Below are 24114 nucleotides of genomic sequence, written 5' to 3' on the forward strand. Positions count from 1 at the left end.
GATGCTTCAACAGCATGTTTTCCTCTTCTTTTGAGTAACAGTATTTTATCTAAAATATATAACTGGATTGACAGAAGTAAACAAAACACATATTCACCATATGATCAAAGCGACATTGATAAGATGAGGAGCATATTTATATGTATTTTAAAGATATTTATTTAATATGTGTGTTCATGCACACATGTATGCACACTGTGACATGGAGGGCAGAGGACAATTTTTTGGGAGTCAGTACTCTCTTCCTTGTTTTTGAAGATCTCCTGTTATTTCTTTCACTGTACTCACTCCTGAGCATCTAGCCAGTTCCCCCATCTCAGCCTCCCCTCTCCCTGCCCAGTGCTGGGATTGCTGCACATCTGGCTTTTTTTTTTTACATGGGTTCTGGGCATTGCACTCAGGTCTTTTGTCTGCTCATCTGTGGACTAAAAGAGAGAGAGAGAGAGAGAGAGAGAGAGAGAGAGAGAGAGAGATCTTTTTCCAATTGGAGAACCCCAGTTAGATGACCAGGTGACTGGGTGACAATAACCGATAGTCGCCCGGAATGTTCTTCATTTATTCCCTCCTCTTGAGGTAAGGGATTACTGCTATTCAGCCTGAATCAAAAGATATTTTTTTTCCTCTTCTTCTATGATGGTCTCTTTCTGTTGTACATACTTTTAGGGCTACTCACCAAAACACTCTAGTGCAATTGAATAACTTAGTTCTTGACCATTTTTTCAACAACATCTGAAACTTATTTCCTATTAGTATTGATATAATCTGCTACAAGCTGATTCATTTTTTCACTATGGAAACAACCCATCTCAAAATTTATCTCATTTGTATCATGGTTTATTTCAGTTCAGTTTTGTGATATAGGATACTGAACATCTATCTACAACAGTTCGGCTCTCAGGAAAAAACTGAGAATAAAGTCTATTTATCAACATTTTCACCTTTTACTTTTATTTAAAAGATTCCATTTGACATGTTCACCTTGTAGTACTCTGAGATTCAAACTTTTCATGGCACACTTTGTCTTTAAAACCCCACTGCAGCCAGTTCTAATTCAGTTTTGCTAAAACACAGTTGTTCTAAGTTGTCTTATTTAAACACATTTTTGTTAATTTTTTAAGAATTTCATATAATATATTTTGAGTATGTTCAGCTCAAATTCACCGTCAGTTCATCCAGGATCCACCCCATCTCTCTGTCTCATCAATATCGAGTCCTAGTTTTCTGTCTGTAAGCGCCCCATGAGATTGACCTCTTCTATGTTAGCATGTCTACTGATACCTTATTTTTTTTTTCAGGTCTATTGATACCTTGTTTTTATAGCTAAGGTATAATATATGAAATTTCTCTAACTTCCATTGATTCTACTCATAAATTCCATGCTGTAAGGCCAGAGTCTCCTTCTCCTAGATGCCATCAACTGCCCATAGCGTCTCAGCTAGTGAGGTTAACAAACCCTCCCGACTTCATGTTAGAATGCTGACTACTTGGTCTTGTGCAGGTATCCACAGCTGCTGTGAGTACAGGAGAGCCTCTGTCCTGTCATGTGCGGACGACACTGCTTTGGTCCAGTACTGACCTGCCTCTGACTCTAGCCATCTCCTCATCCCCTCTTTGGGCATGGACCTTGAATCTCAGAGAAGAGATGTGATTTAAAAAAAAAAAAATCCTGTTTGTGCCTGGGTCTCCACTGACACTTATTCTTTGCATTTTGAGCAGTTGTGTTTCTTCATAACTCACCATTCAGTAAATAAAGACGCCTCTCAGACAGCTCTAAGTCTGAGAGCTACAAGAAACGATGGGTACAGACATGAATTTTAGGGCAGTTTGATACTATGTCCATTTAGCAAAATAATAGTTGAGACTATCAGTGCCCCAACCATGGGCTCCCTAACAGATTCTCAGTACCAGGCACTCTGACTCTCTGACAGAGACTTTCAGAAGTCACATAGGAATACCAGAGCATGACTGGACAAACTTCCAACTTGGAACCCTCCAGCAGCCAACGTTCATTTTTTTATCAGGTCCCTTCAGCACCACAGAGACTGCTGCCTTTGTATCTTTTTCCTGTTTGCACTTCCAGCAGCAGCTTTGTGGTTCCTAGCTTCCATCCTGCAGTCCGTGGCCTGCTTCAGTTTACTTTCTACACCTCAGACAGTTCTTTTTCTGAAAGAAGCTTTTGCTTCTTAGCATTTGTTGATTCAGCTTTGCCTGCCAGAGCTTAGGTCTGCTCGGACTATTGAACATTTATTTGGCTTCTAGTTCCTATCTGAAAACTAACCCTGTCCCAAAATTCACACAGGTTTCTGTAAGTCATCTTTAGTGCAATTATTCAATAGCAATTCCAACTGCTTAGCCTTTCCTCCATGAGGTTTTGACAATGGCTGAGTGAATGAAATCTCTGACATCACCTGGAATGCCCAATACTAGCTCTCTGTCTTATTCATGCTAACACGTGAATCTTTCAGCCCTGACTGATGTGAGGCACATCATTCCATAGTGGAGCCATCTGACCTTCCCTTATTTCACGTGACAGAGCATCTTTTATTGGAAGGCCACTGGAATTTCTTAGTAGCAGTTTCATTTTGACTTATGGCAGGTTCTCCACCCCACAGTGACAAGGGACCCAGAAGGCACTGGCTTCATTACACTCCCATTGTGCTCTCTTGATTGAATATATTTGCAGATTGGTTTCAAAGTTTTTGTCACTGTTCAGCTTCTATTTGTTGTGAGCTTTTCTTTTTCCTGAAGACACCAGGTTTTTGTACTATGCAGAAAGCTTTACAATAAAGCACAAATCTGTATCATGCTTTGAACAAGAATGGATGAATGTAATTGTGCCAAGAACGCTCTGGTCCCTGGGGGAGTCACTGTTGTCACTAGGCAGTCTAGATACCGTCTGGATACTGAAATGTTGGATGGAAAGAAATTCTTCCCTGAGATGTTACAAGATGTGCCTTAGATAAGTTTTCTTTTTTATTCATTTTTTTAATTTTTAAGACTTATTTTTTAAGTGATGTGTATGTATCTATGTGGGGGAATGTGTGGGGTCATAGGTATCAGATTCACCTAGAACCTAAACTGAACTCAAGTCCTTCACAAGAGCACTATAGTCTCTTAACCACTGAGCCATCTCTCCAGTACTCTCTCTATTCCCCCAAGTACTACAGTTTGGCTTTGTTGTGATCCTCCTGCGTCAGCCTTGTGAATGCTAAGGGATCCCAGGATACAACACCACCTTAATTTTCTAATTCTGAGAAGATAGAAGACACCAAAAGAACCCATTCATCTGCTGTACTGGCTTGTGGATCCGGAAGATTCCCTTCACTATTGACCTTAAAAGAGAAGAACCGGTTGGATTTTGTTCCCATTCTACATCAGATATTCCTTTACTTGTACTTTCCTTCCTCACTCATTATCATTAGAAGCTTCCCGGTTAGCACATTTCTCTCTCTGAAAAGTTAAAAATCTAAAAGTCAGTTTGCACTAAACAGAGTCAAGGAAAGTAAGTTAATAAAAGCTCCTTTCTCCTATCTTTAGATTAAGCTAAGAACCTTAATCTAAAATAAACTAACAAAAAACATCTGGGATTAGCAGGGAAATCTACTGTCACATAAATCTGTGTTTTGGATTTGTAGCAAAGAAACTTGCGAATGGGCAGACCAGAGCCTGATTGAATCAGCATGTATAATTAAGTCAATAGGAGTCAGTGTTTCTGGTTGCTGCAGGCAACTTCAAAGTCTTCCAGTGTTGCATAGAGACTAACACAATAATATTTGTATAATTTCTTAATATCACAAATGGTTGACGCCATTCCTTTTGCTCCTGACTACAAGTCTAATAAAAGCAATGGCTTCAATGACTAGCAAACTAAAAAATAACCCATGATGTAGAAGAGATAAAATTCTTAAGGACTTTCATGTTATTAAGAGCTCCAAATTATTGCCATAAAAGAAATGACATATTATACTTCTTTGTTCAAATACTCAACAATTAGTTGCCTTGGCAGAATAATAAGCCATCCCTCAAATTACTAGCTTAAATAATAACTGTTTGGGATTAAATTTTTGAGTCAACTATCTGGGAAGCAATTGGATCACCCAACTAAAGGTCTCTGCGGCATGTGGAGTCAGTCGGAGTGTCTGATTAAAGTAAAAAGCCACTCCAAGATGGGTTTTCACTCAGACATGACAGCTCATGATGTCTGGCACTCCACCTCTCCCAGCATATAGAGTGATCACATGTCATGGTCTCTTCATGTGAGTGAGTTTCTTTTACCGTGGTGGTCTTAAAGCTGACCTTATTCCATGGCAGCTAGCATCCAAGGAGAAATTAGGTGTTGCAAGGCCCTTTAAAAGGTATTGTACTACTGCAACCGTAAACTATGATTAAAGCAATTCCGGAATCCAAGCAAGGATATGTGGATGGGGAAGATAGGATATATCTGCTGATAATGGCACGGCAGAGTGCATGAGGAGCAGCAGCTACTTCTGTGTCATCTTTGGAAAATGCACGCTATCAAAGACAGATTGAAAGGCTCATGTGAAGGCTCTCTGTGCTGCAGTTTCCCGTTATTCTTGTGAACTGCAAACATTTTCCAAGCCTGAATTTCGCTTTAATCAATTCTTTTGACTGTTTTCCATTTAACATCCTTTTATTCATGTTTCTACTTCTCGTTCTTTGTGGCTTACTCTACTGTACTTCTTGTTTCTGCCTTTGAACACTTTGGACTACGTGAAGCCTTATGGCTTGTCTTCTCACCTTAGCTCTTAGTTACTACACATCTTATCTCCTACCAGATGACTTCTTATTGCTTTAAAATTTTATTATCATTAGTGTCCAGAGTCCTAATGTTTCTCTAAAGATGATGCGAAAAAATGAAGGAAGAAGTTTGGATTTATTCATCAGTTTGAAAAGACCTGCAGACTAAAGTGTGCTTTTTATACCTATCTATCTGTCTGTCTGTCTGTCTATCTATCATCTATCTATCTATCTATCTATCTATCTATCTATCTATCTATCTTGTGTGTATGTGTCGTGTGTGTGTGTGTTTAGAAATTAAACTTAAGGTCTTATATGTGGAAGATGCATCTCCAACCCTAAAATAATGATTTCTAATATTATATTTTGGGTCAAAGTTTACCATTCTCCAGAAAACTTTTTCTCCATGAACAAAGTCATCCAATTTTCCAGGTGCTATTTACCAGTGTCTATATAGATGGTAAACTTATTTATCCTATTTCCTCAGGAAGAACAGAAGTTATAATGATATTCTGGGAGCATAACTCAGTGGTAGAGTACTACTCAAAAGTAGTTCATAAGCTTGATTTTATAAGTTTACATATAAACACATTTGTATAATAAAGCTACACTTTAATAATTCTTTGAAAATATTATCTTCTTTTATTTCTTGAAGCAAACTAAATACATCAATTATTTCCATCTATGCAATAAATGTCAGTGAACCCAGAGTATTTCTGTTCCAAATTGGATGTTGTAAGGGCAGCAGATAGCACAGGTAACTGTATCAAGTGCTTTATATGGCCCTGGAATTTTAAGTCTAGACTGTCCAAAAAGCATCTGTGGTCTAATTGCTGAATAACCATCTCTTCTTATAGAAAGAGGCAAGTATAAGTTGTGGATGGATAAACTACTACTATATTTACTGTGAACAGGATTATACAGTGTACATTTTCTAAGACTACTGCCCCTAGGCACATCCAATGACTAAACATGGAACTTTGGTAAGGAATTTTCATTTTCTCCTTCAACAATGGACCTCACCACTTATACATACAAGACCAAATATAAAATTTCAGTCAAAAGCATTTTTGTTCCACCTGATGGTTTAAATAACACCTTACATTAGAAGAAAGATGGACAATAAATCTATTATCAATCTCTTTAGCAATCCAAGAGCTCTGAAGATAGAAAATATGGTGATATTCTCCATATAAAAAATTAAAACCCTTCAAATAGTTTATTTTAAAAACACATAAGACAAACAAAACAAGCACAAAAAGCAAAAACGGAAACATAAAATCCAATGAGTTACATTGCCAGCTAGCGGTTACTCTGAAACTGGAGCCTACATCTCAGATTCCAGGTTTTGTTTTGTATTTTAGTCTTCTATCATGCTGCCAAGGAATTCAGGGCAAAAGAAGAGAAAGTTGGATAGATCCAGAAAAGAAAAAAAAATTAGAAGAGACAAAAGGAGTAAAGCTGTGATTTGAGAAACCTCTCCCAAACACATAGTTCTATATTAAAACATTATTTATCTTTATTCAAATAGATTGTGTTCAAAGAATGCATCTTTTAGACTGTTATTTCTGTGAAAACACTTCTTCATTACATGGCCTTAAGAAATAAGGGTAATATAACCTTACATTTTTAGTAACTAAGCAGTTTCTCTTTTTAGAATAAAATATTTACAACCTCATCTAAATAAGAGAGGCTGGAATAGGCCTGATGACCCATCTTTTCTCAATAACTTCAGTAATGTAAATCCTTGGCTTTTTGTTTCAGAGAGTGGTGACTCATTTTGCATACAAAAATATATCCTTTCATGGATGAATGCTTCTACCCATTGTCTACTCTGGAAAATGTAAAATCAAAGAGTTTTTATAAAACTTTGTTGCAATTCCCATCAAATATCACCACCTCCCAATTACTGCTCATGGTGCACACTTGAAAGAAAATGTTCAACACCGGTGTTAAGAGCTAGAGAAGGAAAGAAAGGACTTGGCCTTACCACCCTGAATGAATCCCATCTCATCTCATCATGGAAGTTAAGAGGGGTCCAGCCTGCTTAAAACGTGAAAGGAAGGAAGAGAAAGGGCAAACAGAAATTGCACATCAGCGGAGAAAAAAAATGAAGAGAAAGAGAAAGAAATACATTTTAATAAGTGCTTTGGAAACATGCTGAAAATCCATCTATAGGGGTGACAACAAAACTCATAGAGGTTGGGGAACTAAGATCTTCCTATGTTCTACGGGAGATCCCATAGAACTGATTGCTGTCTTACAACTGGTAACAAGATGGACTACAGAGTAGTACAGTAGAGTCAAGTTACCCAAGCTCAGCAAGTGCTTTAAAGATGGGATCCTGACCAGCATGTACACTAAGAACTGTGGAAGAAAAATCAGGCACCTGTTTCTATAACATGATCTTGTACAAAGTGGTCTTTGACTTTCAACCTACTAATTATCCAAAAGGGTAAGTATAAATCCATAGCATCATTTCACCACAAGGTTCCCAAAGGTCGGAAGTATATATATATAAGTATATATATATATATACTCTCTTTTTTTCTTCTTTTTTTGAGACAGGGTTTCTCTATACCTTTTGGGAGCCTGTACATATAAACTCTCTAGCTACACTAAAATTCAGGAGAAATGATTTTAATGACTTAACCATTTATAAGACTATATTGAGCAACAATATCAGAGTTCATTTCTATATTCTTCCAAAGATTTGCTTTTTCATTTCTACTTGGCTAGAGCTAAGAACAGAGTGAAAATAAGCACAAATTAGGAGTATTCTGCAGGAAAAGGAAAATGAGTCTCTGTTGCAAACATAGATGATCACATGAGAGACAGATGCACAAAATAAACCCCACTGTGACAGTTTGGAAATAATATTAACATAAAACATTTACACATTTTCTTTAAGAAAACAAGCTTTGTTACTCTGAAGTTGTATTTAATTGACGTCATTTGTCTTAGTCATAGTTTCTATTGCTGTGAAGAAACATCATGACCACTGCAATTCTTATAAAGGACAACATTTAATTGTGGTGGCTTGCTTACAGTTTCAGAGGTGCAGTCCATTATCATCATGGTGGGACATGGCTGCATGCAGGCAGGCATGGTGATGGACAGGTAGCTGAGAGTTCTACATCTTGACTCACATGCAACAGGAAGTGGTCTGTCTTACTGGGCCTGGCTTGAGCATATATGAGACCTCAAAGCCAGCCTCCTCAGTGACAAACTTTCTCCAATAAGACTACACCTACCTCCTCCAACAAAGTCACCCTCCTAATAGTGCCACTCCCTTTGTGGGCCAAAACAACACCTAACCTATGTGAGTATACATAGACTATACTATTGGCAGTCCAGAATCTAAAATGGCACGAATGGAATGCTGCTGGAAGTGATGAGATGATGTCACAATAAGGAGTTGTGAATGACCTCTACAAATGACTAGGTGACAATTGTGCACATCATACTATTTGATGAGCTTAGATATCCTTTATTTCTTGAATGATAGCCCATGAACAGGAATTTGTGCATAATGTTTGAGTGTCTGAATATAATTAGCCTCAACCTAAAGATACTTTAGAAGAAAGATGTGGAAAACTAAAATATAAAGACTAACATAATAGTCATTCCAAATTAGTGCATATGACTTTAAGTACAAAAGCATCATAGGTCTTACATCTTCTCAATATTGATAAAACAGTATTGGAAAGGTATTTGGGCAGAAGGTGAGGTCTGAACATATCTATTTGAGGTTTGAGCATATCTTCAATTTCTAAGATTTTATGTTTCAAATACTTAGAACTTACCCAAATATTTTGGATAAAAATAATCCTAGAAAGAAAAGAAAAAATAGACATATTAGCAAACTCAAATTTCACTACAGAGATAAAGATCCACTTCTAGTTTGTTTTTATATTAAATAGGAATGGCCTACATGTTGTGTGTTTTCAAATTTCTAAGTTTTTGTATGAAAATACTTCAAGAATCAATAGCCAATATATGTATATACTACTGAACAATTAGATAATATTTTTAAAGCTTCTAATTTGAACTGGTTATACTTAAGGTGATAAATATACACCTTCTTTTATAATCCTTTAATTTTTCATGGTGATTAAACATCCATTTAATATACTTTTTTTTTACAGGGTCTCTCTACATCACCTTGGCCACCTTGAAACTCACTGTGTAGATCAGGTCCACCTGGAGCTCATGGAGATCCACCTTCCTCTACCTCTGAGTGCTGGGATTAAAGGGATGTGAGACAATAAGGAGCAACACATGGGGTTCAAATAATGGTGATACGCTGATGACAAGAATATTAGAGGGAAAAACTGGGAAGAGTGAACTAAGAGTATGAGGGATACATACAGAATATGGGTGGAATCTATCAACAAAACCAATGTCAGTCAAGGGAAAGACACATGATTGTGTTTTCCTCTTCCACCTTGTCCCCACTTCCCTCCTGTGTTCTGTCTTTCCCCCTATTACTCTTTAAAGGCTGAGCTCTGAAAACATATCCACAATGCAGAAATAAACAATAAAGTTTTTTATGGGTGATAGAGTCGCTCAAAGCAATCTATCAAAACTACTGAGTAGATGTAATGAGCAGGCTAAGTAAAACAGAAGTCTTGATCTTTTTTAAAGGAAGGTGGTATGCTGGGATTTATTACACGGTTCTTTCTCCTTTTTTAAAATTTCTATAAAATGAAAGAATCTATTCCTCTATCTAATACATACCAAATTCTTCTGTACTATGGAAGTTGTAAGAGTGCATGCATATTCCTTTTTAGTATGAAAATGTAAAACATGGAATATATACATAAAATTCTATACTATAAGTATATTGTGTAGGATAGAAAAGTTTGTATTATTATTGTCTGTATTGGTTAATTGTATGTCAACTTGATACAAGCTAGAATCATCTGAGAGGAGTAAAGCTCAGTTGAGGAAATGTTTCCATAAAATGTGGTTGTAGGCAGATCTGTAGAGATGTTCTTAGTGGTTGATGGGGGAGGGTCCAGCCCGTTGTAAGTGACGGTACTCTTGGGGCAGTGGGTTCTGTCAGAAACCAAGCTGAGCAAGTCTCCAGCAGCAGGCTACTAAGTAGCACTCTTCCATGCTTCTGCATCAGTTCCTGCCTCCAGGTTCCCATCTGGTTTGAGCTCCTACTTTAACTTTCCTCGATGGACTGTAATCAAGATTGTAAGCCAAAAAAAAAAAAACCTTTTCCTCCCAAAGTTGCTTTTTTTCTTTTTCTTTTTTTTCCCCTGAGACTCTTTTTTTCTCTGTATAGCTTTGGACCCTGTCCTAGAACTCACCTAAACTCACAGAGATCTACCTGCCTCTGCCTCCCGAGTGCTGGGATTAAAGGTGTGTGCCACCACAGCCCGACCCAGGTTGCTTTTCTTTGATCAAGTTATTTTATCACATTTTTGTACCAGTTCTAGATAGATTAAAATAATTGGTGTGTATTTGGGGAAATTTTCTTCTTTGAACTTATCAGAACATGTAGGGATAAAAAGAACTACAAAAACAGCCACATAGAACACAAGTAGCTACAATTTGGGACAAATTTTCTCTCTATGAACAAAGAGTCCTTGCTCATTATCCCTCAGCTGCTGCCATGAGGCTGGGAGCTGTGGCAGAGGCATAGGAGGAGGCTTGTGTATGCCAGCTCTCACTTTTACTCCAGACTGTGTAATTCAGCTCAGGTAAAATACCTGAGGAAACCCTGAAAAGTGTGACATTTAGACTCTCAAGGTTATACTTCCACCGCTTCGTGGACATATTCATGCTATGCCTGCTGGCCACAGGCATGCCACAGACCGACCCCTCCTAAAATGCTCAGATTGGGCAACATTTGAAGGGGTGGTGGGTGACTTGGAAATTTTATACACCAAAGATTACTGCTGATTATCAGTGACCTCAGGAAACTTTGCGAAGGTTATGGAACAACGTACACTCAGCATACATGGCATCGTAATAACTAACCTCAGTTAAGGTGGCCCCATTTCTAGAGCTAGGTTGGGCATGGTGGGGCACACCAGCCTATAATCACAGGACGTGAGAGGCTGAAGCAGAGGCAGGACGATAGTGAGTTCCATGGCAGCTGGGGCTAGAGAGTAAGAGACTCTCTCAAATACAATCCAGCAATCATCTGGAACAAAATAAATGAAAAACACAGTGATAAAGCAGGCACATGGTCACTCCCACTTCACACGCCTCCTCTCCTGAACCCTCAGTGCTACCAAACTTTGGTTAGGAAACAAAATACTTGCAAAGCATAAAGTCAATGCTAGTTGTTGATAATGAGGCTGAAGGGAAATCTAGTTTGGCTAGAGCACCATTGCAGCCTGTCTGAAGTGACAGTGGAAACGCGTGAAAAATGATCTGCGAAATCATTAGCTTTCAAATGGAAGCGAGGAAGCTCAGCTGGCAACGTTCCGACTGGAAATGTGTATCTAAGTGTGGACTCAACAGCGTCAACGAATGCTTACCGTTTCTGGATTATTTTCGAAGACTTCCCTGGCTTCCTCTTTATTGCAGAGTTCTTCAATGCATTCTCTTTCAAGGTTGCCCTTTTTAGTTTCCTCAAGCAAGGTGTTTGCTCGGCGCTTCCTCAACAGGACTTGGGAGGCACGTTCTTTTGACAAAACTATAGAAAGCATAAGCTTCTATAAATAAAAATGTCTTTATTTTTCCTCTAAGTTATATCATCTTGTTAAATAATAAATGCTAAAATAATTATCTGCACGATATTTAAAATTGATAGGTTGGAACTCAGAAAATATGTAGCTATATAAAGCCTTTGGTTAACAACTCCACCAGCAGACTCGGTCCATGCCTGTCTACGCAGCTACTTATAGCTGTTTTATCTGAGCTATACAAATTATCCAGCTCAAGCTTGAGGCCGAACACACTTAGATGACATTCAGTGTTTTTTTTTTGTTTTTTTTTTTTTTGTTTGTTTGTTTGTTTGTTTTTCACTTATCTAACCAGTGACTCCACGTTTAGGGCAGGAGTAACAAATTTTTTTTAGTTTTAATGGCGAACCTTTGGAATCTCTTTGAAGACAGAGAAACACAGACATGAAGTCCTATCAGCTATATGAGGGTTGACAGACTAAATCAACTGACCCTTCATACACCTGGCAAAGTAAAAACCTAGGGAAAAAGGGGAGGTTTGCTAAGAGTATGCTACAGAAAACAAGGAGAAAAGGAAAATAACTTAGGTTGCAGAAAAAGTTATAAACAAGTGAACAACCACAAAAAGTTATATAACCAACTGCAATACTAAGTTTGGAGGAAACTGTTCTCATTGTATAAAATATAACATTGCAATTAGAGTTTTAAGTCATTTTTGCAAATAAAAAAGCCAGTAAGGAGAATATATTTGCAAGGTTGTATACAAAATAACTGAATACAAACAATATAAAGAAAACAATAAAAACATTGTTATAGGAGCAAAAATTAGAAACACTGCAGACAAATGAGGAGGGATACCCTTAAAAATAATGAGCTGTAATACCTAATTGAAGAATATCAAGGAAGTTTTCAAAGAAAATCCTCAAAGTAAATACCTCCAACATAAGAACTAAAATGCAAATTTTCAAATACTATTCTCTCAGCATAGACGTTTATATATAGACAAACACAGCAGTCCAAACTGCAAATATATAAATAGTATGTAGACAAACATATAGGAAATAACTTGAAAATATTCTTAAACTGCCAGTAGCAATTGTATCTGAAGAAAATAATGAAAAACATGAACTTATATATACCATTAGTATATATACATATATATATAATACTTAAAGAAAATTTTTAAAAGCATAAAAAAGTCTTTACATTCTTTTAGATGTCATGCATAAACATTTTTTTACTACAAAGAAGAGCAAGTCTCTAAATAGATAAGTTTGTTTCATGTCAGTGTCTTGTTATCAATAATAAACAATAGATACTCAAGAACTTGATAAAAGAAGGGGGTAAAAGGAAAGGGCTGGTTGATAAGCAGTCTCCCTAAACAACTGAAACTCAGAAATGAGATAAGCTAAGGGAAAAGCAGGATACACGTGATCTGACTGGGGAAGGGGAAAGAGGGGCACCTCTTGTCAGGGATGGGGGAGGAAGACAAATACAGTATGAAAAATAACAACAGTATGGATATCTGAAAAAGGCATAAGTAATCATAACTATCTACCTATATTACATAAAACTATATTACTTATAAAAAATAATATTGCATTTATATGTTCATACATATACATGTGTGGTATGTGTGCGCGCACACACACACACACACACACATACAGTTTAAATAAAATTTACTCATCTGGGCTGCCAATGTTCCTTCCAAAAGCAAAAGAACAAAAACAAAAACAACAACAACAACAAAAAAACAACAACACCAGGTATGAGAAGCCCTGTTTTGAACTGTTGGTCAGGGTTGTCCAAGAAACTTTAATAATATTATAGGCTACTGGTATGACCTTTGGTTGGTCCTCAGAGATAGAAGGTAAGTTCCTATTGCTGAAGATACTTTGTAATTTAGACACAGTAGCCAAAGGCTCCTGAATTGGAACTGACATAAAATCCTCCTCTCTAAGAACTTCTCAAGCTTCCAAAGAAGGGACACAAGCAACAGTCCTACCCAACTATGATGCCTATGTTCCTACAACTACCATGACAGAATGACCCAAAGAGTGGAATAGTGTGACACACATACCTTAGTGATAACCAACAGCTCTTTAATTGGACTTAAGGCTTGTTCAACAAGAAAGAAACAAAGACGGTTACTGGAAACCTAAGCAACTACCCAGAGCTAGCAAAGTCATGGGTCTTGGAAGAGACCCTATAACCACCGCTTTACTAAACCAGAACAATCTATTACTTCATTCTAAATATTTGTCCTTATACCTACAAGATAATCCTCACCCCCCCCATTTCAGAAAACTATAAACAATCAAGATACAGACGTGTGGATCCTAGTGCCAAAGAATACACCCACAAAACAATGACAGCACCTAAGACCCAAAGAGTGGAATAGTGTGACACACATACCTTAGGGGTAACCAACAGCTCTTTAATTGGACTTAAGGCTTGTTCAACAAGAAAGAAACAAAGACAGTTACTGGAAGCCTAAGCAACTACCTAGAGTCTAGCAAAGTGAAATGGTATGGAAAGATTGTAAGAGCCAGAGAATCCAGGAGTTTCCTGTGTCTCCTAGCAATGTAAGAGGCTACATCCATAAAATCTCCTTAACATAAGTACCTAAACGTGAACTGACCAAGGGCAACAATAGACATGCCAAAATGGACAGTGGAAAGAACAAAAGACCTCAGCCCTACACAAATAACAATACTCAACTAAGAAATGATAAACATGATAAAAAATATTCTGCCCCTCAAAGAACAAACACATCAGTTGGTTATCCAATACCAAATGGTCTGCCATAAAAACATACATACAAGTAATATTTTACATACTGAACTTGTTTTACTTAGGAATATATAAGTATATATGTATAACAATATTTAAATTAGGGATATATAGGTATATATTGTAACAATGTTTAATTAAAAGGGGGCCATGAAATTGAAAGAAAGAAGAGTCTAGAGGGAAGAAAAAGCATAAATGATGTTATTACATTATAATCTCACAAAAAGAAAGTAATAAAAATAAGTGCAATAAGTAACGTTTCTTTAGGTCTCTTACATCCCAAAACAGAAATGTAAATGCAACCCCTAAGTAAATAGTTTGGGTTATACTTATAGCTCTCATCTCTGTCCATTTCGTCACCATTAAGAGATGAACACACAAACTTCAGACAAGGCTCTGTGTGCCTAAGGGATAGCGATGAATGTGCTACCTGTCAAGAGGACGACTGACTGATAAATAGCAGCACTGTCAATCATTCGAGTCCTACATGAGCAGCTCTTTCACTACTTGCAAGTGTTTCAGCATGCTATTTGTAATAAATATAGCAAAAAATGTGAAATTCCTGAACTTCAGAGCAAATATATAATTTTTCTGAGAAAAATCATAAGATTTTTACAGAACAATGAAAATGTTGGCCCAACAACAACGACAAATCAAAGCAAAATATATTTTTAATATTTTTTTTTATTTTTATATATTTTTATTCATTTTTTTACTGAGTTCTACATTTTTCTCTGCTTCCCTTCCTGCTTCTTCCCTCCCCTTTTTTCCCTACCTCTTCAACCCTCTCCCAAGGTTCCCATGCTCCCAATTTACTCAGGAAATCTTGTCTATTTCTACTTCTTGGTTAAATATATTTTAAAAGAAATATTCATTTCCCAGCAATCTTCCATCAAGAATACTAAGTTTGTGGGCCAAGTATCTCTCTCTCTCTCTCTCTCTCTCTCTCTCTCTCTCTCTCTCTCTCTTTCTCTCCCTCTCTCCCTCTCTCTCTCATACACACACACACATACACAAACACACTCACATATACACACAATCATATTATTTTTTAAAAAGAATACTAATATTAATCTTGGGCTCAGGGATTATCACAGAAGATAGGGGCAAAAAGAGTGTAAGCATGTAACCTTATGGAGAAAGGTTGAAAAATGATGTCTTAGGACATGACCAAGCCATTCATGAATTTACAGCAAAAGGAGCTGCCAGTGTAGGATCTTGTTCTATGTGACAATCCAAGGGAAAGAACAGACAACTTGAGCTGTGCCAACTTGCAAAGAATATCACAGTATTGTAGGGGGACATTCACAGTATTGTAGGCACTGTGCTGTCTCAGTGAAGCTGATAGACTCATTGGTTCCCCAAATGAACTTTGATGGAATCGTGGCTCAGTTTGTTCTTAGGATTTTAGAAGGTGGAGGGATGCACAGTTTATGTCTGCCAGGAATATGGAATTTTTGCAACAGTTCTACACACTACTAAATCCTTAAATATTCAGTGAAAGATGCAGGTGGGGTTCATTGGACCATCTGATCAGGGGAGCTTTTGGTAGCCACGAGGGAAAAGCCATTGTTTTCAGTACTGAAGCTATTGGTGATGTTTCAGTACATAGCTCCTCATCCATGTTCACATTGGCAGCCCTATGTGAATAATGAAGAGAAGAAAAAAAAGAGAGAGTGCTTGTGGAAGTGAGGGGATGTTAAGATAGGGTAGAGACTGAGTGTAACAAAAATATATTAGTTACATGTTTGGAATTGTGGAAGAATAAATGAATTTAAAAGTACTACATTTAGTAATGAAGTTAAATATTAATATTTTAAAAAGCACATGGTTAAAGTGTTTTCCCGATAACCTCCAAGTCTTTCCATTCAAAACCTACTCAACAGTCAAAAGTAGGCGACAGATGGAGGAACACCCAACTTCTAGAAGGGCTTATGTAAAGATCTTCCAGTTTTATGCCTTTTCTTTATCAAAAATGGCTGTTTATTGCTTCTCTTTTAGGTTTGCCTTCTGTCGCTTTCCCTGAGTCCTTTTTATTGGGCATCCTAACAATGAAAAACTGCTCATGAAAGAATGCAGGGGAGAGGAGAATCTTGGCAGGGTTCATATCTGTGTTTGCGATTCAGTGTTGCATGCAGGATGGAAATGCCTTTCCCTATGCAAACAGAAGAGCCACTTGACCCTTTGACATTGTACTTAGCATGACCCGAATAGTTGAAATAGCATGTTTTCCTTAAAGCTTATGAAAAACAAAACCGCTTTAGCACACAACAATCTTGAGTCATTAATGATGACTGGATGTGCAAAAAATATTAACAGAAATTAGATTTGAACTACAAATATTTTTATTTCTTTCCATAAATATCTCATGAGAGTTCTATTTGGCAGTGTGGAGAATGTTTTGAAAATGTGGCTTTTGCAAGAATTAAGAAAAACCCAAAGATAGACATTATTAAGTAGGATTTTCATCCCTTTAAATCAGTACCAAATTTCAGAAAAACTTGCACCGCTTTCACAATGCAAGGTCATATGTATCTTATGCTTTCATCTCATCAAAGACAGTATTTTCTTTCAATGACGAGTGTTTTACTTGCTTTCTCTAAATTTTAAGTTTTGTTTAATATTTTGTATTATGCTGCTGAGAAAACATTACTTCCCATCCACTGTACTAATGGTAAGAGAATGGTTAGAGAACTATTCTGGAAACGGAAGTCATATGTTGGGCTTCAAAGAACTGAACCATTAAAAAGCTGATGATAAGCATTTTGAAAGGATAAAGATCACAAGATAGGCTTGGGTTGGGATTTGACTCTGGGATGTGAGGCTGTAAACCAAAAAGGAAATAGTTATTTGTGATGTTTGCAAAGGTGATGCTGAACCATTCGAATAGAGCAGTGAAGTTGGCTTTTGTTTTTTAATAGAGGAGCCATTGATGTCCTTTAAAAATGTGACCACTGACCGCCACTCTGGAAGAATTCAGTGACTGACTGAGTAGAGAAACAACGTCTGGACTGTTTATCTACAACAGAAGTGAATGGGCTTCCCGACTCCAGGATTTAATTATTACTTTAATTTACAGCCTCTATTCTAGAGGGAAACAGAATAAACCACTGTCCTTGTCTTTTCAAGATTGGAACCTTTGATTTAACCAAGGAGAGCTAAAGCAGTAAAGGTTAGTTACTTACTTCCCAGTGGCAAACTTGTAACCCAGAAAAAAAAGAGAAAACAACAAAACAATTATATTGTCTATTTCTTTAGTTGAGAGGCAAATGAAGAAGATGTGGGATTTCCCTCTGTATGCTATTAATATGCTTTGTTGCCACTGATTAATAAAAAAAGCTGCTTAACAGAATATAGCCAGGCTGGAAGATAGATAGATAGATAGATAGATAGATAGATAGATAGATAGATAGGCAGACAGACAGACAGACAGATAGAGTAGACAGAGTCAGAGAGAAGCCATGTAGCCTCCTCCACAGGAGACAGACGCTAGATGCCAGACTCCAGACAGAACCTTACCAGTAGGCCACAGGCACATGGCGATACACAGATTAATAGAAATGGCTTAATTTAAGATATAAGAGCTAGCTAGCAATATGCTTAAGTTATTGGCCAAACAGTATTGCAAATAATATAGTTTCTGTGTGATTATTTCAGGTCTGGACAGCTGAAAACGAACGAGAAGCCTACATGAAGATACTTTATTTGAAGAGATTTGCAGTTCTGAATTTGGTAAGGTATGACAGAGAGTTTCTCTAGGCCTTGCTGTTCAACCAACTGCTATGCTATAACTCCATGAAGTTATAACAGGAGCCCCTTTGATGGCTAGCAAAAGACAGCATCCCGGTCAGCTTCCTGGCCACTCTAATCTCCTACCCACTGGGAACACGAAAACACAACCTGATTTTGGCGTCATGTACCAAGGAGTGAACACAAGGAAAATATTTTGTCTTTGTTCTCTTTGACCTATTTTATTAAGATGGCATCAGCACTATTAGTTCACTGGCCTGTGTCTGCGCTTCTGTCTAAACAAATAACAGGCAGACTGTTTGGGGACATCAAAGTCAAAACTGAAGTGCTGGCCTCATTCTGTAATGTTCCAAGACTTGCAGCCTCTTACAGATCTCTGAAATCAACAAGTAGAAAGTGTGCTTAGAGTCTCTCAGGGGCCTGAGGAACTGCTCTGGGATGAAGCATGTGCTTAGCATTGCCGAAGCCTCCTGGGTTCTTTCCCCAGATCAGCTAATTAAAAAGAACTCCAACTTAATGAGCAATTTATGAGATGTGTATTTGATCAAAATACATACACAAAGAGAGAGTATTAAAAAGAACTACAGTGCTCAGTGGATTCCCCTTTGACTCTTAATTATTGTCCTTTTAAAGTGCACACAAGCAAGTAAAGCTTTGGAATATTGATTGATCATACACTAGATGTTTACAATTCAACATAATTTCTATCAGCCTCTCAAAATCCCTATGGCATGGCCAAAGGCTAATATAAGTTACAATAGAACCAAATGACATTTTATTAGAGAAAGAAAGGGAAAGCATTGGGATAAAGATTCAGAGAGCGAATCCAAAGCAAGCCTACCACTCCACACTTGGAAATAGAGGCAGGATCACAAATTTGGGCCAGCCTGGGCTATATATTGATATCCTATCTCAAATAAAATAAAATTAAAAAAATACCAAAAAACTGGCTTGGTTTGAAAAAACCAATCATTACAGAACTGAAAAAAAAAACTTTAAAAGGTAATGAACATCCTCAAGATTAACTAAGAAGATAATACGTTCATGAAAGGGGAGAAAAATCAAAATTAAAACCAAATAAAACTGAAAAATCTACAATAAAATTATCAAAACTGAAAAGTGCTAAAAGAAAAATTAAGGACGTGTTCTGGAACATAAAATAAAATTTCAAAGAAAGATCAAACTCATAAAGGATTCATTGTGTAGACTTCCAAGAAGACAGAATAGAGGATATAAGGAAGCAGATATAAATCATCATATAAGTACAGAAGAGTCAATGGGTGCAATGATGATAATCTGCAAAAATAAAGGCATTTCCAGAACTGATGAGAAACACAGTTCATATAAAGACTGGAACTGGATAAAAGAAAGCAAACTAGATATATAACATGATAGTCTAATCAAGAGATAATAAGACTAAGCATTAAAACTAGACATAGTGATAAACACCTCCCAACTGCTTGAGAGGTTGCAGCAGGGGAATCATGAATTTGAGGTCAGCCTGAACAATGCCATAAAATCTCCTCTCCTCAGAAAAGAAATTGTAACCATCAAGTTATTTAGATGACTTTGCAAAATAGCAAAGCATTTGGGTTCTGTCTGTTCTCTTTCAGGCAAGGGCCCTGCAGGTAAGCATTTCCTCAGCCCTGTGTCTATGTATTTTAGCACAATGTGATAGCACATGCCTTTAATATCAACACTCAGGAGGCAGAGGCAGGCTGATCTTTGAGTCTGAGACCAGCCTGATTTACAGAGTAAGTTCTAGGACAGTCAGGGCTACACAGGGAAGAAAAAAAAAAAAAAAAGAAGTATTGTATAAGCAAAAACAAATTATTCTGGTGATAACATGAATGATTATCAAATGAATGATATCCAAAGAACAATGAAAATCAAATAGTGCTGATGAGAATATTCTAAAAGATCTAGACAGAAAACAATTCTTTAAAAAAAAATCCAAGTCAGGCAGTAGTGACACATGCCTTTAATCCCAGCACTCGGGAGGCAGAGACAGGCGATTCTCTGTGAGTTTGAGGCCAGCCTGGTCTACAAGAGCTAGTTTCAGGACAGGCTCCAAAGCTACTGAAAAACTCTGTCACAAAAGACCAAAACTAAAAAAAAAAATCCTAAATGAAATGTCTTCTAAATCCCTCCCCTCAAGGCTCAGGGATCGATGAAGAATCTGAGGTAAAACGTTTGTAAGAGCCAGAGGTAATGGATGACGCCAAAGAAACCGTGTCTTCTGGACACATATGACCTCACAGATACGAGGACCACATGCACAGAGTTTGCACTGACTCAAGACAGACTCTGACATGGGGTCCCACCCCTAAACAACTCCCTGCAATTGGTATCATTTGGGAAAGGGAAAATTCGTTTTCTCCAATGGAGAGTCACCAGGTGTATCAAACACACTCCAGGGCAGACCCTGTACCCAGAAGTAGAAGTCCAACATAAATTAATTCCATGTGAGATTTTTGTGGGTTTTCTTTTTTTGTCCTTTGATTTGTCTTGTTTTTGTTTGTGTGCTTGGGTGTGCTTTGTGTGTGTGTGTGTGTGTGTGTGTGCCTTTTATTTTGTTTGGACATTTTGCAGTTTATTGATCTTTTGATTATTTGTTCTGACTCATTTTTGTCAGGTTTTTTTTTTTTTTTTGAGAATGAGAGAGAGCATCAACTTGAGTGAGTTGGGATGTGGATGATTCTGAGACAAGCTGGTGGAAGAGAAAAACCACCAAACTATATGATCAATTTTTTCAAATAAAATTTAGAAAAATCTCAGCACCTTTACTAACACAAATAAAAATCAGACACAAAGCAGGAGCCGAGTTGCAACTGTAGCTACAAATATCTTCCATTCCGCTGGTCCTGGACCAGCATCTTTTCACCCACCAGGCCCCACCCACTAGATCCTGCAGCTCCTTATGAAATAATCATTCTAATGCTTACTATAATTTAATTACTTACTCTTTTGTATATTAGCTCAGACTTTTTATTTACTAACTCTTAAATCTCAAATTAACCCATCTGTGTTATTTTATATTTTACCACAAAAGCTTGCGGTTTAGTGCATGTTTTTACATGGAGTTTCTTGGTGGCTACATGGCATCTGCCTGACTCCATCATTTGTTCCTCCTCTATTTTTGCTTAGATTTTCTGTCTGGCTATTTTCTGCCCTGCCGTAAGCCAAACCCACTTCTTTATTAACTAATGGTAATAAAAAAATATATTCACAGCATAGAGAGAAGAATCCTTTATCAGGCAACATAATGCCAGCAGAAATATTAATATCAAACAATAAATTAAGTAAGAGATGTTGGAGGTCATTACGGAAAGAAATGGTAGGACTGGAGATATGACTTGATGGCAGAACATTTGCTGAGCACTCATGTGACTCTTAGTTTGATCCAGAGGAACACACAACACACACAAACAGACACACATACACCCAGATCAACACGCATTCATACACACACATTTACAGGACACCACAGACACGCACTGACACCATAAAATGTGATTAGACTATATAAATATGTCATATAGTAACTCTTAATGTCATATAATTCTTAACAAAAAAGCCAAATATTTTAAAAGATATACCACCCAAATTAATATGTAATCTTGTAATTTCACTTAAAACCCTAACTGCTGTAGATTTTTATAAATTGTTCATTAAGTCTGCTTTACAGAGTTTCATGCAGTCCAGGCCAACCTCAGACTCACTATGTAGTTACAGAGGGTCTTAAGCACTTGATTCTCCCTACTCCTCCTCTTAAATCCTGGGATCAGAGAATAGAGGCACATATCACCACCCCTGGCTTATGGGCCAGCAGCTCTAAATTGCACTGGAAAAATAGGTGGTCACTAAGCAGGAGCCTCAGGAATTGCTGACCATTGTCTTTCAACTCCTGCTCAGTACCAGGGCTAAAATGATTTTCACTAATATCTAAGCTGAGCAAAAATGTCTATACAGTCCCATACGATAGCGATTGAGATCTTGTTGCCTGCTTTTAAATCTGACAGCTAGTCACACGAGTTGACTCCTATCATTCAATCGTCTGCCAACTGATGCAACTTGATTTTATGAAATTGTGGGTCTTGTACTGTTTTACCACAGCATTTGGCAGGATTTTCCTATGTTTATATTTTATTGAAGTGGGGGCGTCCTTTATTACTCAAATCCAAATAAAAAGGGAAAACCATATAAACATAGATTGAATTATAAATACTAAAATGTCTGTTCATGAAAACACAGAGTCTGATTCAGACAAACAAAACTAAACAAACCCGAAGGATGTGGGAATAGGTCTTGCAGGGAAGGGGAGGTTCACGGGGTAGAGCAATAAGACAAGGTGATCCTAGAGCAGTGACAAGAATAACCAGAATGTTTTATATACACGTTTGAAATTGTCAAAGAATATATTTAATAAAAGTTAGAAGAAAATTAATATACAAACTATAAAAAGGGGTTTAAAGTTTTAACAAACACACAAGACTTATAAATCCATAAGAAAAAGACCCCACTAGAAATTAAGAATGAACTGAAATATCAACAGGCATTTCAAAATAGATAACCCAGGACAATACAAATATGAAAAGATGTTGAATGCAAATGTTATCAGCATTCCTGAATCCTCCCCAGGAAGCAAATAAACAGAAAGGTTACATTAGCAAGCATAGCTGAATTGTGATCCAAAAACTCTAATATTTTCAAGTTTTTCTTAAGAATTTGGAAAGTCTAAAAGTCAAGCTAAAATTATATTTCTTCACTTTCCCCAAAAGTTATCTTCTCCCACTTTTCAATTACTGCATTTACAAAGACTTTTCTAAAGTTAATGTTCAATGTTGGCAAAGATGAAAGCATTATCAACTTTTCGAAGCAGATTTCCAAGGAGCTATTTCACAATATGAATCTGAAATGTCCCAAACAGGCGTACTATTTAGATGTTCAACTTACAATTCTAGGAGAATAAGCCAATAGAATGAACATGGTCATATCCAAAGAAATATTATGACTATGTGACTCTCAATATCATTGAGATAGGCAAATAATTAAAAGCATGCTAAATATTCTCACATACTGTTCTGGTTATATAATTACTATGAACACAAGCTAAGACAATTTGCACATTTTAAAGGCTGGTATGTGGTGTAGTTCATTGCATCTAAGTTTATTTTTATTTTTAATTATTTGTATTCATGAGTGTCTGTGTGTGGTATGTGAAAGACCAGGGATTTGTCAGGTCCTTTGGAGCTGGAGTTAAAGAAGTTGTTAGCCATCTGACATGGGTGCTGGGAACCAAACTCTAGCTCTCTGCATCACCAATACCGGCTCTTAACTGCTCAACATATGCATCATTTTTAATGTTTAATATCTAGCCACATACATTAATACCTAAGAATGCACATAACAAATGTTGCCTTGTCTTGTTAGATATTTTCTCGATTAAGTAGCACTTAGATTACTTTGGAGTAGAGACAAGACTCAGCCTGTAAAGGTGCTGGCTGCCAAGCCTGAAGGCCTGGTTAGGGAGCATCAAGTCCACAAAGTTGTCCTTTAAGCCCCACATGTGCACCACATGTATGTGTGCACCCTCACACAGAAAATGAAATGTAATAAAACAACTGAATTTTCTGAAAAGAAGTTGAAGTGAATAAGGGAACTCTATATTGTGAATGGTGTACTGAGGTATTTCAAAACAGTTATATGAGAATTTTAAATGCTTTCAACATAAAGAAATGATACACAATAAAAGCAACTCACGTGATACCAACTATCAACCATGATTTAGTCATTTCCTGAGTTACATGCATAGAAATACCATATTGTAGTCCTTAAAGAAATATGATTGCCAATTAAAAAAAATAAAACCTCTGCAAATCCTATCAACTAAGGGAAAGAAACGACCGTCAAAACACAGAAGACCAATAGCTAAGTATGTGCATATGGCAACTAAACTTGGACCATGAAAGTACTAACAGACACAAGGGGATTCATTTTTGATCAAGAGAAAACTTTATTTTTATTTTGTTTTATTATTTTCTTTATTGAGACCAAGCTTCACAACAAAGATCAAGCTAGTCTGCATGCCTAGACAATCCTCCTGCCTAGGGTTCCCAGAGTGCTGGAAATTGATAGGTATGAACCATAATGTTCGATTAAA

General features: G+C 37.0%; 1 protein-coding gene across 1 annotated transcript in view; it reads right to left on the bottom strand.

Annotated features, from left to right (window-relative positions):
- The window catches only part of Pros1 (protein S), a 70473-nt gene that overhangs the window by 34595 nt on the left and 11764 nt on the right, over nucleotides 1–24114 (bottom strand). Inside the window, exons 2-3 of the mRNA XM_050149017.1 lie at nucleotides 11259–11416; nucleotides 8565–8589 (exon numbers count right to left, since the gene is read on the bottom strand). Of these exons, the coding sequence (XP_050004974.1) occupies nucleotides 8565–8589; nucleotides 11259–11416 (183 nt within the window). The remainder of the gene's footprint in view (nucleotides 1–8564; nucleotides 8590–11258; nucleotides 11417–24114) is intronic.

Source organism: Alexandromys fortis, unplaced genomic scaffold (assembly GCF_014885135.2).
Source record: "Alexandromys fortis isolate MF-2015 unplaced genomic scaffold, M_Fortis_MF-2015_v1.1 scaffold_4, whole genome shotgun sequence".
NCBI classification, from domain to species: domain Eukaryota; kingdom Metazoa; phylum Chordata; class Mammalia; order Rodentia; family Cricetidae; genus Alexandromys; species Alexandromys fortis.